At 43.7% G+C, this 17,360-nt stretch overlaps 1 protein-coding gene across 1 annotated transcript in view; it reads left to right on the top strand.

Moving 5' to 3' along the window:
• The window catches only part of LOC126213015 (coiled-coil domain-containing protein CG32809-like), a 626,459-nt gene that overhangs the window by 132,173 nt on the left and 476,926 nt on the right, over positions 1–17,360 (top strand). Inside the window, exon 5 of the mRNA XM_049940576.1 lies at positions 13,958–14,156. Within this exon, the coding sequence (XP_049796533.1) occupies positions 13,958–14,156 (199 nt within the window). The remainder of the gene's footprint in view (positions 1–13,957; positions 14,157–17,360) is intronic.

Below are 17,360 nucleotides of genomic sequence, written 5' to 3' on the forward strand. Positions count from 1 at the left end.
TAACACTATGCAACAATCACAAATGTTTCCTTACAAGGAGTAAGAGCTGGCATCTGAGTCCGCGAACTGGTTTGAATAAATTTACTAAAATTGATGTAATGGAAACTACAATAAATTGCTATTCCTGTCCTATAGCACAAATGAAGGAAAAAATTTTGAATGCCCTGCACAAGTGTAGAATGTAGTTTATTTGTCTCATAATGTACAGTTACAAATAATGGCTCTGAGCACTATGGGACTTAACTTCTGAGGTCATCAGTCCCCTAGAACTTAGAGCTACTTAAACCTAACTAACCCAAGGGCATCTCACACATCCATGTCCGAAGCAGCATTCGAACCTCATCAGTTACACTGCCAGAAGCAGAGTTCGTTTCGTTTGCAGATGACACAAGTATTGCAATAAATAGTATGTTGAGTGTAGTTCTAGAAAGATCTGCTAATGATATTTTCGTGGATATTAATAAATGGTTTAAAGCCAACTCACTGACACTAAACTTCGAAAAGACTCACTATATGCAATTCAGAACCTGTAAGAGGTTTCCACCCAGCATATGCATAAAGTATGAAGAAGAGCAGATAGAAGAGGTTGACAGTCTTAAATTCCTGGGATTACAACTTGATAATAAATTCTGTTGGGAGGAGCACACCACAGAAATGCAGAAACGCCTTAACAAATCTGTATTTGCAGTTCGAGTGATAGCAGACATGGGCGACATAAAAATGAAAAAGCTTGGATACTTTTCCTGCTTTCATTCCATAATGTCATATGGTATAATATTTTGGGGTAAATCTTCAAGTCAAACAAAAGTTTTCAGAGTCCAAAAGCGTGTAATAAGTATTATTTGTGGAGTAAATTAACGAACTTCCTGTAGAAACCTCTTCAAAGAACTGGGTATACTAACTACTGCCTCTCAGTATATTTACTCCTTAATGGAATTTGTCCTAAATAATATATCTCTTTTTCCAACAAACAGCTCAGTTCATACATACAATACCAGGAACAAAAATGATCTGCATAAGGAATCCGCTACTCAGGAACACTCGTCGTCAATAATTTGCCAGTAAGCATAAAAAATTTAGTTACAAATAAATGTCAGTTTAAAAGGAGCCTGAAAGACTTACTAGTGGCCAACTCCTTCTACTCCATTGACGAATTTTTTAATAGAAACAAATGATGTATTGTATGTACATTCATACCATTAGTATTGTTATTTCAGCTTTTTATAAAAAAAAAAAATTTACATGTGCCACATCCTCGAGGATATCCTCAGCACGGATCTATGGAACGAAAACTAATCTAATCTAATCTAAACCTGCGACCGTAGCAGCCCCGTGGTTCCGGACAGAAGCGCCTAGAACCGCTCAGTCACAGCGGCAGGCTCCCCAATTACAATGATAAAGATAAATTCTAATGTGAATGAATAAAACAACAGCGAACCTTATCTTACGAACTGTAGCAAATTACGAACGAGCATTCTGGTTGGCTATCGACAAATCAACCGCAATTCTTCGCGTTCACTTCCCGTCGTTCGTTGCGCTGTCAGCAATTGCAGCACGCAACAGAAGAGCTAGGGACATCGGAACTGCACTTTTATCCAGATTACCTTAATGAATTTCTTGAATTCGTTCACCAAATTATTGCAAATGTCAGTTACCAAGAGGTATCCATGAGGACAGCACTTTAAAAGAGGTACATGAAATTCTGTATGAATCACCAGTAGGCAAAAGATGAAGGGAAATTGCCAATCTCCTTGTAAAGGGGTATACACAGCCCATCATGTCGGTATTGGTCTTAATTTTATGGCCAGTTGCTTTTACGATGTCTTTTCAAAACAAGTAAGAAAGAAAGGAGGGAGGGAAGGAAAAAAGGGAGGGAGGGCAGGTTTTAACGTCCCATCGACGTCGAAATGTTTCAAGGGTGGGGAATGAAATTGCCTGTATATTTTTTAAAAAGAACCATACAGGCATTTGCCTAGAGAAATTTAAGGAAATAACGGAAAACCTAAACCTGGATGGCCAGACAGGGTCTTGAACCATCGTCCTTTCGAATGCGAATCAAGTGTTCTAACCGATCGCTCAGTATGATACACTCCTGGAAATTGAAATAAGAACACCGTGAATTCATTGTCCCAGGAAGGGGAAACTTTATTGACACATTCCTGGGGTCAGATACATCACATGATCACACTGACAGAACCACAGGCACATAGACACAGGCAACAGAGTATGCACAATGTCGGCACTAGTACAGTGTATATCCACCTTTCGCAGCAATGCAGGCTGCTATTCTCCCATGGAGACGATCGTAGAGATGCTGGATGTAGTCCTGTGGAACGGCTTGCCATGCCATTTCCACCTGGCGCCTCAGTTGGACCAGCGTTCGTGCTGGACGTGCAGACCGCGTGAGACGACGCTTCATCCAGTCCCAAACATGCTCAATGGGGGACAGATCCGGAGATCTTGCTGGCCAGGGTAGTTGACGTACACCTTCTAGAGCACGTTGGGTGGCACGGGATACATGCGGACGTGCATTGTCCTGTTGGAACAGCAAGTTCCCTTGCCGGTCTAGGAATGGTAGAACGATGGGTTCGATGACGGTTTGGATGTACCGTGCACTATTCAGTCTCCCCTCGACGATCACCAGTGGTGTACGGCCAGTGTAGGAGATCGCTCCCCACACCATGATGCCGGGTGTTGGCCCTGTGTGCCTCGGTCGTATGCAGTCCTGATTGTGGCGCTCACCTGCACGGCGCCAAACACGCATACGACCATCATTGGCACCAAGGCAGAAGCGACTCTCATCGCTGAAGACGACACGTCTCCATTCGTCCCTCCATTCACGCCTGTCGCGACACCACTGGAGGCGGGCTGCACGATGTTGGGGCGTGAGCGGAAGACGGCCTAACGGTGTGCGGGACCGTAGCCCAGCTTCATGGAGACGGTTGCGAATGGTCCTCGCCGATACCCCAGGAGCAACAGTGTCCCTAATTTGCTGGGAAGTGGCGGTGCGGTCCCCTACGGCACTGCGTAGGATCCTACGGTCTTGGCGTGCATCCGTGCGTCGCTGCGGTCCGGTCCCAGGTCGACGGGCACGTGCACCTTCCGCCGACCACTGGCGACAACATCGATGTACTGTGGAGGCCTCACGCCCCACGTGTTGAGCAATTCGGCGGTACGTCCACCCGGCCTCCCGCATGCCCACTATACGCCCACGCTCAAAGTCCGTCAACTGCACATACGGTACACGTCCACGCTGTCGCGGCATGCTACTAGTGTTAAAGACTGCGATGGAGCTCCGTATGCCACGGCAAACTGGCTGACACTGACGGCGGCGGTGCACAAATGCTGCGCAGCTAGCGCCATTCGACGGCCAACACCGCGGTTCCTGGTGTGTCCGCTGTGCCGTGCGTGTGATCATTGCTTGTACAGCCCTCTCGCAGTGTCCGGAGCAAGTATGGTGGGTCTGACACACCGGTGTCAATGTGTTCTTTTTTCCATTTCCAGGAGTGTATATTGAACATCGTGTTCCAACGTATCAATATCCTCAAAAAGCTGTGTACGCAGCATCAGTTCAGGAGTTAAAAGTTCTTTTTCCTGTTTGTTTATTGGCCCGCAAAGTAAGTTGACTCTTGGCGTGATGGCTGATGGGGGCGACCGTAAAGGCATTTCCCATTTACACTCCTGGCGCTGAAAGGTACTGACCTAAACATTGCCGAGCAACAGTGACCGGCAATGTTGCCGATCATGTGGCTACAAGTCATGTGCCCGGCAATATGGTTGGAAATATGCGGTTTGTATTGACCGCCGTACGGTTGCAGTTCTGTTTACTCTGGCCGCAACTGTATGCTTTTGTTTTGTAGCTGCTAGACTCTGTTCATCATAAGAATAAACCTGATGTAAACATTACACCATGTAACTTCCTGGCAGATTAAAACTGTGTGCCCGACCGAGACTCGAACTCGGGACCTTTGCCTTTCGCGGGCAAGTGCTCTACCGACTGAGCTACCCAAGCACGACTTGCAGAACTAGCAAGGTTCGCAGGAGAGCTTCTGTAAAGTTTGGAAGGTAGGAGACGAGGTACTGGCAGAAGTAAAGCTGTGAGTACCGGGCGTGAGTCGTGCTTCGGTAGCTCAGTTGGTAGAGCACTTGCCCGCGAAAGGCAAAGGTCCCGAGTTCGAGTCTCGGTCGGGCACACAGTTTTAATCTGCCAGGAAGTTTCATATCAGCGCACACTCCGCTGCAGAGTGAAAATCTCATTCTGATTACGCCATGTATTCTTCTGCGTCTGACAATCTAATTGGATTTCGTTTCTCATGGAGCGGAAGCTAAGCTTTGACCAGTATAGCTAAGTAGGATCTCATAAGGATACATTTTATGCTGTGTTACACGCACACAGACCGAACGATAATGCGGGACAACAGCCTTACCGGCACATTAAACTTGGGACGGCACTGCCAAACCAGCGGTTCAACTAACCCGTAATGATGTGAGCAGTTACAATTCAGGATTAAAAAATGACGAGCAAAGAAACAATACAGCTTCGAACGTCATTTAATTTTTAAAGAAAATGAAATAATATTCGGCAAAACTCCAGCACTACCACGCGCTTCTGAGGCGACCAGATGGGAAGCATAAAATACTCTCATTCTCCCCCGAAATAGTATTCTAATTACAAAGAAGAGTGATGCAAATTTCTAACTTAAACACAGGGTAATTTTTCTGAGTGCGCTGCAAAACCATACTGCCGGGATTTCACCGTACTGTTGAATACTTAAGCCACTGAAGGTATTACTTACAATAAGTCATATGGTATTTTCTTAGCTCCTTCCTTAGCCGAATTGGAGAAATACATTTCAGTTTTGGAAGTGTCACCTTCTACGTTGACAACGAGCCCATCAACAACAGAATCCACGAAGCCAACCCGGCGCTCCTCTTCTTATATGGCGAGCCGTTCTACACGGTGTTACAAAAAGGTACGGCCAAACTTTCAGGAAACATTCCTCACACACAAAAAAAGAAAATATGTTATGTGCACATGTGTCCGGAAACGCTTACTTTCCATGTTAGAGCTCATTTTATTACTTCTCTTCAAATCACATTAATCATGGAATGGAAACACACAGCAACAGAACGTACCAGCGTGACTTCAAACACTTTGTTACAGGAAATGTTCAAAATGTCCTCCGTTAGCGAGGATACATGCATCCACCCTCCGTCGCATGGAATCCCTGATGCGCTGATGCAGCCCTTGGTTAATGGCGTATTCTATCACAGCCGTCCACAATAAGAGCACGAACAGTCTCTAAATTTGGTACCGGGGTTGCGTAGACAAGAGCTTTCAAATGCCCCCGTAAATGAAAGTCGAGAGGGTTGAGGTCAGGAGAGCGTGGAGGCCACGGAATTGGTTCGCCTCTACCAATCCGTCGGTCACCGAATCTGTTGTTGAGAAGCGTACGAACACTTCGACTGAAATGTGCAGGAGCTCCATCGTGCATGAACCACATGTTGTGTCGTACTTGTAAAGGCTCATGTTCTAGCAGCACAGGTAGAATATCCCGTATGAAATCATGATAACGTGCTCCATTGAGCGTAGGTGGAAGAACGTGGGGCCCAATCGAGACATCACCGACAATGCCTGCCCAAACGTCCACAGAAAATCTATGTTGATGACGTGATTGCACAGCTGCGTGCGGATTCTCGTCAGCCCACACGTGTCGATTGTGAAAATTTACAATTTGATCACGTTGGAATGAAGCCTCATCCGTAAAGAGAACATTTGCACTGAAATGAGGATTGACACATTGTCGGATGAACCATTCGCAGAAGTGTACCCGTGGAGGCCAATCAGCTGCTGATAGTGCCTGCACACGCTGTACACGGTACGGAAACAACTGGTTCTCCCGTAGCACTCTCCATACAGTGACGTGGTCAACGTTACCTTGTACAGCAGCAACTTCTCTGACGCTGACATTAGGGTTATCGTCAACTGCACGAAGAATTGCCTCGTCCATTGCAGGTGCCCTCGTCGTTCTAGGTCTTCCCCAGTCGCGAGTCATAGGCTGGAATGTTCTGTGCTCCCTAAGACGTCGATCAATTGCTTCGAACGTCTTCCTGTCGGGACACCTTCGTTCTGAAAATCTGTCTCGATACAAACGTACCGCGCCACGGCTATTGCCCCGTGCTAATCCGTACATCAAATGGGCATCTGCCAACGCCGCATTTGTAAACATTGCACTGACTGCAAAACCACGTTCGTGATGAACACTAACCTGTTGATGCTACGTACTGATGTGCTCGATGCTAGAACTGTAGAGCAATGAGTCGCATGTCAACACAAGCACCGAAGTCAACATTACCTTCCTTCAATTGGGCCAACTGGCGGTGAGTCGAGGAAGTGCAGTACATACTGAAGAAACGAAAATGAGCTCTAACATGGAAATTAAGCGTTTCCGGACACATGTCCACATATCATCTTTTCTTTATTTGTGTGTGAGGAATGTTTCGTGAAAGTTTGGCCGTACCTTTTTGTAACACCCTGTATACCCCCCAGCGTTCGGTCAGTGACGTGTGAAAAAGCTGGGTGGGTTAGTTCCAGTACTTCTGGCAGCTTTAACAGTCTGTTACTTCACAGCCCAAATCCCGTAACTTGGCTCCAAATCAGCTCTGATGGGTTCATATTATAATGGTACAGTGTACCAACGTAAAAATGCAGCAGATGTATGGTTTGCTTGATTCTGTGAAAATGATTGTTTTTCATCTTTCTACGACACTTATCTACATGTGTGGTATAAAACGATGAACTTAGTCCAAATAAAGAGAATTTGGTTTTTCATTTTTGCCTTAAAAATTAAATTATGTTTTCTTAATTTAAGCAACTGTTGTGGACAGTCTTTCATAAAACATCGATAATTAAGAATTTGTATTTTAAATAAAAGCAAGAATTTCGCGTGCAATATATAATTAGAAACAAGAAGCCGTGCATTATTCATTAAAAAAATGATGATGAATTTTCTAATTACGAGATGTAGGTATTTCAAATTGAACGAGAAAAAGAGTGGGAGTTTGGAGACTTGAACCAACAAACACGTAATTAGAAAATGGTTATCGAACCAATACGCTACCGACTGCGCTGCAAGTACAATGCCAATACGAGTATAATTTGTATTACATACAGTCGCTGGAAAAATATCAAATTTATGTAACACTTTAATAATAGCCTATTTCTCGGCAGTTTTTAACAGTTTTCCACACGCGTGTTTCACTACAAAGCAGGAAGCAGCCTCACCAATTTTCATACTGCTCATCAACAGCGCGACAATCAGAGCACAACGCTGCAGAGGCCCTGACTGTACACGATTTTTGAAATAAAAAAAAAAAAACTACGTAGCTAAAGCGTGATTAAGAAAAACGTTTATGGCTGTTAGTACATTTAAATTTGTTAAAGTTTCATTTAAGGTATTTTGTGGTTGTTGTCTTCAGTCCTGAGACTGGTTTGATGCAGCTCTCCATGCTACTCTATCCTGTGCAAGCTTCATCATCTCCCAGTACCTACTGCAACCTATATCCTTCTGAATCTGCTTAGTGTATTGATCTCTTGGACTCCCTCTACGATTTTTACCCTCCACGCTGCCCTCCAATACTAAATTGGTGATCCCTTGGTGCCTCAGAACATGTCCTACCAACCGATCCCTTCTTCTAGTCAAGTTGTGCCACAAACTTCTCTCCAATCCTATTCAATACCTCCTCATTAGTTATATGATCTACCCATCTAATCTTCAGCATTATTCTATAGCACCATATTTCGAAAGCTTCTATTCTCTTCTTGTCTAAACTATTTATCGTCCGTATTTCACTTCCATACATGGCTACACTCCATACAAATACTTTCACAAGCGACTTCCTGACACTTAAATCTATACTCGATGTTAACAAATTTCTCTTCTTCAGAAACGATTTCCTTACCATTGCCAGTCTACATTTTATATCCTCTCTACTTCGACCATCATCAGTTATTTTGCTCCCCAAACAGCAAAACTCATTTACTACTTTCAGCTTCTCATTTCCTAATCTAATTCCCTCAGCATCACTCGACTTAATTCGACTACATTCCATTATCCTCGTTTTGCTTTTGTTGATGTTCATCTTATATCCTCCCTTCAAGACACCATCCATTCCGTTCAACTGCTCTTCCAAGTCCTTTGCTGTCTCTGACAGAATTACAATCTCATCGGCGAACCTCAAAGTTTTTACTTCTTCTCCATGAATTTTAATACCTACTCCGAATTTTTCTTTTGTTTCCTTTACTGCTTGCTCAATATACAGATTGAATAACATCGGGGATAGGCTGCAACCCTGTCTCACTCCCTTCCCAACCACTGCTTCCCTTTCATGCCCCTCGACTCTTATAATTGCCATCTGGTTTCTGTACAAATTGTAAATAATCTTTCGCTCCCTGTATTTTACCCCTGCCACCTTTAGAATTTGAAAGAGAGTATTCCAGTCAACATTGTCAAAAGCTTTCTCTAAGTCTACAAATGCTAGAAACGTAGGTTTGGCTTTCCTTAATCTAGCTTCTAAGATAAGTCGTATGGTCAGTATTGCCTCACGTGTTCCAACATTTCTACGGAATCCAAACTGATCTTCCCCGAGGTCCGCTTCTACCAGTTTTTCCATTCGTCTGTAAAGAATTCGCATTAGTACTTTGCATCCGTGACTTATTAAACTGATTGTTCGGTAATTTTCACATCTGTCAACACCTGCTTTCTTTGGTATTGGAATTATTATATTCTTCTTGAAGTCTGAGGGTATTTCGCCTGTCTCATACATCTTGCTCACCAGATGGTAGAGTTCTGTCATGACTGGTTCTCCCAAGGCCATCAGTAGTTCTAATGGAATGTTGTCTACTCCCGGAGCCTTGTTTCGACTCAGGTCTTTCAGTGCTCTGTCAAACTCTTCACGCAGTATCTTATCTTCCATTTCATCTTCATCTACATCCTCTTCCATTTCCATAATATTGTCCTCAAGTACATCGCCCTTGTATAAACCCTCTATATACTCCTTCCACCTTTCTGCCTTCCCTTCTTTGCTTAGAACTGGGTTGCCATCTGAGCTCTTGATATTCATACAAGTGGTTCTCTTCTCTCCAAAGGTCTCTTTAATTTTCCTGTAGGCAGTATCTATCTTACCCCTAGTGACACAAGCCTCTACATCCTTACATTTGTCCTCTAGCCATCCCTGCTTAGCCATTTTGCACTTCCTGTAGATCTCATTTTTGAGACGTTTGTATTCCTGTTTGCCTGCTTCATTTACTGCATTTTTATATTTTCTCCTTTCATCAATTAAATTGAATATTTCTTCTGTTACCCAAGGATTTCTATTAGCCCTCGTCTTTTTACCTACTTGATCGTCTGCTGCCTTCACCACTTCATCCCTCAGAGCTGCCCATTCTTCTTCTACTGTATTTCTTTCCCCCATTCCTGTCAATTGTTCCCTTATGCTCTCCCTGAAACTCTCTACAACCTCTGGTTTTTTTTTTCAGTTTATCCAGGTCCCATCTCCTTAAATTCCCACCTTTTTGCAGTTTCTTCAGTTTCAATCTGCAGTTCATAACCAATAGATTGTGGTCAGAATCCACATCTGCCCCTGGAAATGTCTTACAATTTAAAAAAATGGCTCTGAGCACTATGGGACTCAACTGCTGTGGTCATAAGTCCCCTAGAACTTAGAACTACTTAAACCTAACTAACCTAAGGACAGCACACAACACCCAGCCATCACGAGGCAGAGAAAATCCCTGACCCCGCCGGGAATCGAACCCGGGAACCCGGGCGTGGGAAGCGAGAACGCTACCGCACGACCACGAGATGCGGGCTCTTACAATTTAAAACCTGGTTCCTAAATATATAATCTATCTGATACCTTTTAGTATCTCCAGGATTCTTCCAGGTATACAACCTTCTTTTATGATTCTTGAACCAAGTGTTAGCTTAGTAACATCTAATACGTCAGTAGGACCAACTTCCAAAAGCGTAACAACACCAGTGTATATGTGCTACGGCTTCTGACCAATCATCGGGTTTGTATTTGTTTACAATTTAAAACCTGGTTCCTAAATATATAATCTATCTGATACCTTTTAGTATCTCCAGGATTCTTCCAGGTATACAACCTTCTTTTATGATTCTTGAACCAAGTGTTAGCTTAGTAACATCTAATACGTCAGTAGGACCAACTTCCAAAAGCGTAACAACACCAGTGTATATGTGCTACGGCTTCTGACCAATCATCGGGTTTGTATTTGTTTACATCATGTTTATTCTTATGATGAACATATAATAATCTCGTGAATGGCGCCACAGTTGCTCTGAAAATTTCGCGCAAAAATGGGTTACTAATCTTAAATTGCAGTAAAAAACTCTGTAGATCTGTATTTTTCAGGCAGCGTACGCTAGAATTGCGACATAGCTTAAGCCTCGTTAAATGTCTGTAGAAATATTTGTTCATTGTATCACGAGCGTAAGAGAGAAGTGGAAAGACCCTGATCCAAGATGTCTGACTGTTGGTGGAATGCTCTACTCCGATAATTCCCTAGTTTTGGACGTAACCTATGTGACTGTGTGTTACCAACTGCGATTTTAGATTACAGATAAATCAGAAAATTAAAAGTAACCAATACTGGAGTCATAAAATCTGTACCACGCCTCCATAATACTTCACCCATTGCAGATACAATGAATGTAAATCAATTTCAATTTAGTAACTTTAAGTGATAATGTTGCATATTAAAGATCTTGGAGACAATATTAACAGTAAAATCAGGCTTTTTGCAGATCATGCAGTTATCGGCACTTATGGAGTTTACGGGAACAAAATTTTCCAAAATATTTTTTCTCATTTTTTGATCATTTAGACTATGTTGATCTCGAAGATGTTATTTATTTTCATCCCCGATAAACACTTTTTAATACATCGAGAGAAAAAAAATTTAATGACAATTTTTTCTCATTTTTTGACCTGACCACGAATATGTTATTTGCAAAAATCAGTGAAGCTAAATCGTAGCACATCAAAGCACTGGGATAAAATCGCCTCATTCAGTTTACACTGAAGTCAAATAACAGTGTAGTTAAGTGTTTGTTCTGTGCGTTTGTTCTACTAACTCGTAATGACTAGAATTTCCCCTGATGTTTCAATCACATTGTTAGGCCTGTGTTGTTGTATTGTTGCATTTTGATTAAATGACAATATGTTGTTCCACTGTTTCAAAACCGATGAAAAATATGTCATATTCGTGATCAGCATAGTCAAATTGACGATGATCGGTAAAAAATCAAAGATTTCATGGGTGTCCCCCATGTTATTTATAATGACGTGCTACATGAGAGAAGCTACATAAATATTCAGTCAGATCTTGATGAGATTTCAAAGCGGTGCAGAGATTGGCAACTTGCTTTAAATGTCCAGAAATGTAAAATTTTACACTTCACGAAACAAAACAAAAACACAATATCCTATGACTATAATATCCACGAGTCTGTTGGAATCGGCCAACTGATACAAATACCTGCATGTAACTCTGTGTTGGGATATGAAATGGAATTGTCACATGGGTTCTGTCGTGGGTAAAGCATGTGGTAGGCTTCGGTTTATTGGCAGAATACTGGGGAACTGCAATCAGTCTACAAAAGAGATTGCTTACAAATCAGTCTTGCGATGCATCCTAGAATATTGCTCAAGTGTGTGAGATCCGTACCAGACAGGCCTAACAGGGGATATAGAACGTACACACAGAAGGGCAGCACGAATCATCACATGTTTGTTTAATCCGTGTGAGAATGTTAGAGAGACATCGAAGTGGTGAACTGAACTGGCAGACTCTTGAGAAAGTCTATTAACAAAGTTTCAATGATGTAAATGATTACTCTAGTGATATCTACAACCCCCTACGTATCGCCCACATAGGGATCGTGAGATAAGATTCACAGATGCACTCACTCATTCTTCCCGCGCTCCATACCTGAATGGAACAGAAAGAAATTCAAGTAACCGGTTCAGTGCTATGTACCCTCTGCCATGCACTTCGCCGCGGTTTGCAGAGTGTAGATGTAGATGTGGATAATAATTTACAGAAAATAAGGAACGAAAACGAAATTCAGACAATAGTAAAACCACAGAGTTAACAACACACAACTATCAGAGATGTTACCTTTCGAAGAGAAACAGCTAATATCGCAGTCAGAGCGCTTCTTTGAATAAATACAGTAAAATTAACGTAACGCAGACTACAGTAAATTTTGAATATTCTGCAAAGATTAGGGCAACTGCTGTATTTCACACTGTCGAATTTAGTTAAGTTGTAACGCAAAGACAGATTAGTCGACACCAGAATGAACAGTACCCTGCTGACATGCAGCGTCCGTCGATTCATGAGATTGTCTCCATACCCGTACATGTCCCTCCGTCCATCAGCTTGAACAGTCACCTGCTGACATTAGTGTCCATCGATTCATGAGATTATCTCCATACCCGTACATGTCCATCCGTCCAGCAGCTTGAACAGTCCCCTGCTGACATGCAGCGTCCATCAATTCATGAGATTCTCTCTATACCCGTACAGGTCCAATCGTCCACCAGCATGAACAGTCTCCAGCTGACATGCAGCGTCCATCAATTAATGAGATTATCTCCATACCCGTACATGTCCATCTGTCCAGCAGCATGAACAGTACCCTGCTGACATGCAGCGTCCATCGATTCATGAGATTCTCTCCATACCCGTACAGCTCCAATCGTCCACCAGCATGAACAGTCCCCTGCTGACATGCAGCGTCCATCGATTAATGAGATTCTCTCCATACCCATACAGGTCCATCCGTCCAGCAGCATGAACAGTCCCCTGCTGACATGCAGGGTCCATCGATTCATGAGATTCTCTCCATACCCGTACAGGTCCAATCGTCCACCAGCTTGAACAGTCCCCTGCTGACATGCAGTGTCCATCGATTCATGAGATTGTCTCCATACCTGTACAGGTCCATCTGTCCACCATCTTGAACAGTCCCCTGCTGACCTGCAGTGTCCATGAATTCATGAGATTGTCTCCATACCCATACAGATCCAATCGTCCACAAGCATGAACAGTCCCCTGCTGACATGCAGCATCCATCGATTAATGAGATTCTCTCCATAACCGTACTTGTCCATTCGTCCACCAGCTTGAACACTCCGCTGCTGACATTGGTATCCATTGATTCACAAGATTGTCTCCATACCCATACACGCCCATCCGCTCGATACAATTTGAAGCGAGACTCGTCCAACCAGGCAACATATTTCCAGTCCTCAACACTCCAATGTCGGTGTTGACTGGCCCAGGCGAGGCGTAAAGCTTTGTTTCGCACAGTCATCAAGGGGATACCAGTGGGCCTTCGGTTCTGAAAGCCCATATTGGTGAAGTTGTTTCGTTGAATGGTTTGCACGCTGACACTTGTTGATGGCCCAGCGTTGGAATCCGAAGCAAATCTCGGAAGGGTAGCACTTCTATCACGTTGAACGATTCTCTTCAGTCGTAGTTAGTCCCATGCTTGTAGAATCTTTTTCCGGCCGCAGCGATGTCGGAGATTTCATGTTTTACCGGATTCCTGGTATTGACTCGTGAAATGGTCGTACGGGAAAATCTCCACTTCATCGCCACCTTGGAGACGCTGTGTCCCATCGCTCGTGCGCCGACTGTACACCACGTTCAAACTGACTTAAATCTTGATAACCTGCCATTGTAGCAGCAGTACCCGATCTAACAACTGCGCCAGACACTTGTCATCACATATAGGCGTTGCCGACCGTACCGCCATATTCTTCCTGTTTACATGTCTCTGTATTTGAATACGCATGCCTATACTAGTTTCTTTGGCGCCTCAGTGTGAATGTGATGCGTTTCAACGCCCGCTGCCATCCTCAGGTCCCACCTGCGCGAGATCCGCGACCGGTCGGTGCTGCGGCTGTTCGAGGCGGCCGACGTGAACGGGGGCGTGCTGCCCGGTGCGGGGGTGGGCCTGGCCCCGCCCCCGCCGCCCTCCGCCTGGGACCAGGACCAGTCCTACTTCAGCGAGCCCGAGTTCGACTCCGACTACCACCACCAGCACATCCACAAGAGCAAGGTAGGCACTCAACAAGTGTCTCCACCCCAGAGCAGGCTTCACTCGTACCCTGGTCCCGGTGGCTACTAGGGCCGACGTCTTCGAGCTGTCACAGCGTGTCACCACGAGAAATAATCTACAGTGTTGCTATGAAAAGTGCTGTCTAGTCTGTTACATACTGCTCCAAAACTGGATTGTGTAGGACAATTTCAAAAGGTTTTGACTGGGCTTTTGAAATGTGATTATATCAAGGTAAGTACTGGAGTAAGATAATGTGATAGTGACCTATAGGTACTGTAGCTGTGTGTGAGCGAACTTTGAAAAGTGTAGGCAGCTTGCGAGATAAGGTGGGAATCCTGATTGTCTCAAGATGGGTCTCCGCCTTGGGGGTATAAGTTGGTGTTAAAGCGGCCACTGGAGATATTACGTGGCAGTGGCCATTGGATCCGAGGTATTTTGAGATATGTGATGGGGCACAATTGTCAAGGCAGCCTTTGGATTGCATGATCACATCAAGGTCACCTTTCTCACAAGTGATCATTTCAGAAGCCTTCAAGGTCAGGGTGGCCATTGGAGCATGAGTGCATTACGGTCCCATTTGTGACACAAACAGCAGACATTGAGCAGTACGATTGTGTCAAAGTGAAGTGTGGTGAATGTGATCGTCTCAGCTGGCCTTTGAAGATAGTGCCAGTGTGAGTCTTGGGGCATAGCTTATAACTGTTTCGGCTGGGACTTTAAGGTGTTCAGATATATTTTGGGTGTATCATTATGTCAAGGTGGTTTCTGTAGAGAGTGAACCCTTCAAGGCTGTCTAGCTAATATCATTATAATGTACAGATATCGGATTATTTGCTTCATTCTTAATTTCACTGTACAAACAAGAGCATCTCTAGTTATTCATTTCCCTGATGGCATCCCATTAAAGGTTCGAAGTTCCTCTCAGCATTATCTTCAACAAAAAGTTGGGATGAACACACCACAGACCACCTAGACATGATCACACTTTGCAGGTGTTCATTATGTCAGGGAAGCTACGTATAGTCTGATCACCTTTGGAGAGTGTCATAGTGTCAAGTCAGTTTTTGGGGAATGTGACATTGTCATTGTGGACTTTGGAAGTAGTGACCATATCAGGGTGGCTATTCAGTCATATATAAGGGGGATTCAAAAAGAAACGACCTGGAAGCAAAATTACAAAAACCAGTACCTGTATGTCAGATGTATTGACCTTGGCTGCTGAGACACTTCTCTCACTGTGATCCAAGGCGGTGAATGGTTGTCTCTTAAAATTCCCAGGACTGCGATGTTAACCAGTTCCCCAGCTCGACGTCGTCGTCCGAGGTGTATCGTTTGCCCCCCACAACCTTTTTAAGGGAACCAAAAATTTCGTAATCACAGGGAGAGAGGTCTGGACCGTATGGAGGGTGGCCGAGAACCTCCCAATGGAATTTCTGCACGAGTGCCGCGACTGTTTAGGTCGTGTGAGGCTTTGCACTGTCGTGGAGCAGAATGACCGCATGGGTGAGATTGCCTGGTCGTTTTGATTTTATCGCTTGGTGAAGGGTGGTCAAGATTTGCGAGTAACGCAGGGCATTCACTGTTGTCCCTGTGATTACGCCATTTTTGGTCCCCTTAAAAAGGCTCTGAGGGACAAACGATTCACCTCGAACGACGATGTTCAGCTGTACATGCAGAACTGGTTAAAATTGCAGCCTCGGGAATATTATGAGACAGCCATTCACCGCCTTGTGTCACAGCGGGATAAGTGTCCCAACAGCCAGGGTCAATACATACAGATACTGGTTACTGTAATTATGACTCCAGCTCGCTTCTTTTTGATCGCCCTTTATATATAACATTGTACCCATTTGAACATGAGTGTGTCAAGGCTGTTTAGGGGAGTGGATTAAATCACAGTAACCTTTGTAGAGCATGACCATGTCAAAGCGACCTTTTGTAGACGTGACCGTGTCAAAGCACCCTTTAAAGGTAGAGATTATGTACAGGTGGTCTTCGCAACATCGGTGTATCGTGGTATCAGTTAGAACATGGCGATATTAAGACAGTGATGGGGATGTATGTTGGTGTCAAGGTGGTCTGTGGTGAATGTGATCATGTCAACTGGCCTTTGGGGATCATGCCAATGTGGCCTTCAAAGCATGGGTATGTCAAGGTGCCAAGTGGGACATTATGGTGCTTAGGACACCTTGGTCGAGTACGAGTGGCAAGTGGTCTCTGTATAGTGTGGTCTTGTCAAGGCAGTCTTTTGGCGAGTTATATCAGTGTGGCGTTTGGGCTAATTATCGTGTTAATATTGCTGCCGAAGCATGAGTGTGCTGTAATGTCCATTAGGACACAAGAATGTCAGGGCAGCATTTGGGAAGTCAGTTGTGTCATGGTAGTCTTTATAGAGTGTGATCATGTCAAGGTGACCTTTGGCAAATATGAGTATGTAGCAGCACTTTTTGGGTGGCATTTATAAAATGTTGTCATGTCAAGACGATTTTCGTATGTCTTAGGATCCTTTTTGTAAACCATCGTATCTTGGTGGCCTACAATGTTTGTGATCTTGTTAAATCGACCTTTGAAGAGTTTGGAGGAGACGATTCTAGAATGAGTTTTTCAGTGTACTGTTCGGAACCTGATGGTGTCAGTGTAGTCAGTGGAGAGAGTAATTGTAACACGGTGGCCTTTGCAGAGTGTGGTCGGAGTGCGAAAGAATAATACAGCCTTCTGAGTGTGTGTCGACTGACATAATCTCGTATGTGCGTTCTTGAGAGTGATTGTATTATATGATTATTTTGTATTAAACCACACAATTATAGTACTGTGATTTGGGTAGAGGTGGGAGAAAAACATAAGGTGTTGAAATTTCGTTTGTTATTTGTGCAGTCATGTTTTTCTTGCGTAAAATACTGAAACTAACCAATTTTTGGAATGTTTCTCTTATGAAAGGGTAATTCGAGCTGTTTTGATAACAGGCAAATATATGTTAATTGTAGTTTTATTTAAAATGAGGCAAAATAGGTTAAGAGTGTTTGGTAACATATTCCATATACTTGAAGACTACTGTATCGACTTCCAAAATGTGTCTGAAGTAATGGCTTTATATGTAGCGGTGTGTTCAACCTGGAACTCATAGTATTTTTTTCGCCCACCTTGGTTTGGAAGCCAGCGTTGATTGAATGTTTTGTCATCTGCTGAAGCGACAAATTATTTTCA

Source organism: Schistocerca nitens, chromosome 11 (assembly GCF_023898315.1).
Source record: "Schistocerca nitens isolate TAMUIC-IGC-003100 chromosome 11, iqSchNite1.1, whole genome shotgun sequence".
Taxonomy (NCBI): domain Eukaryota; kingdom Metazoa; phylum Arthropoda; class Insecta; order Orthoptera; family Acrididae; genus Schistocerca; species Schistocerca nitens.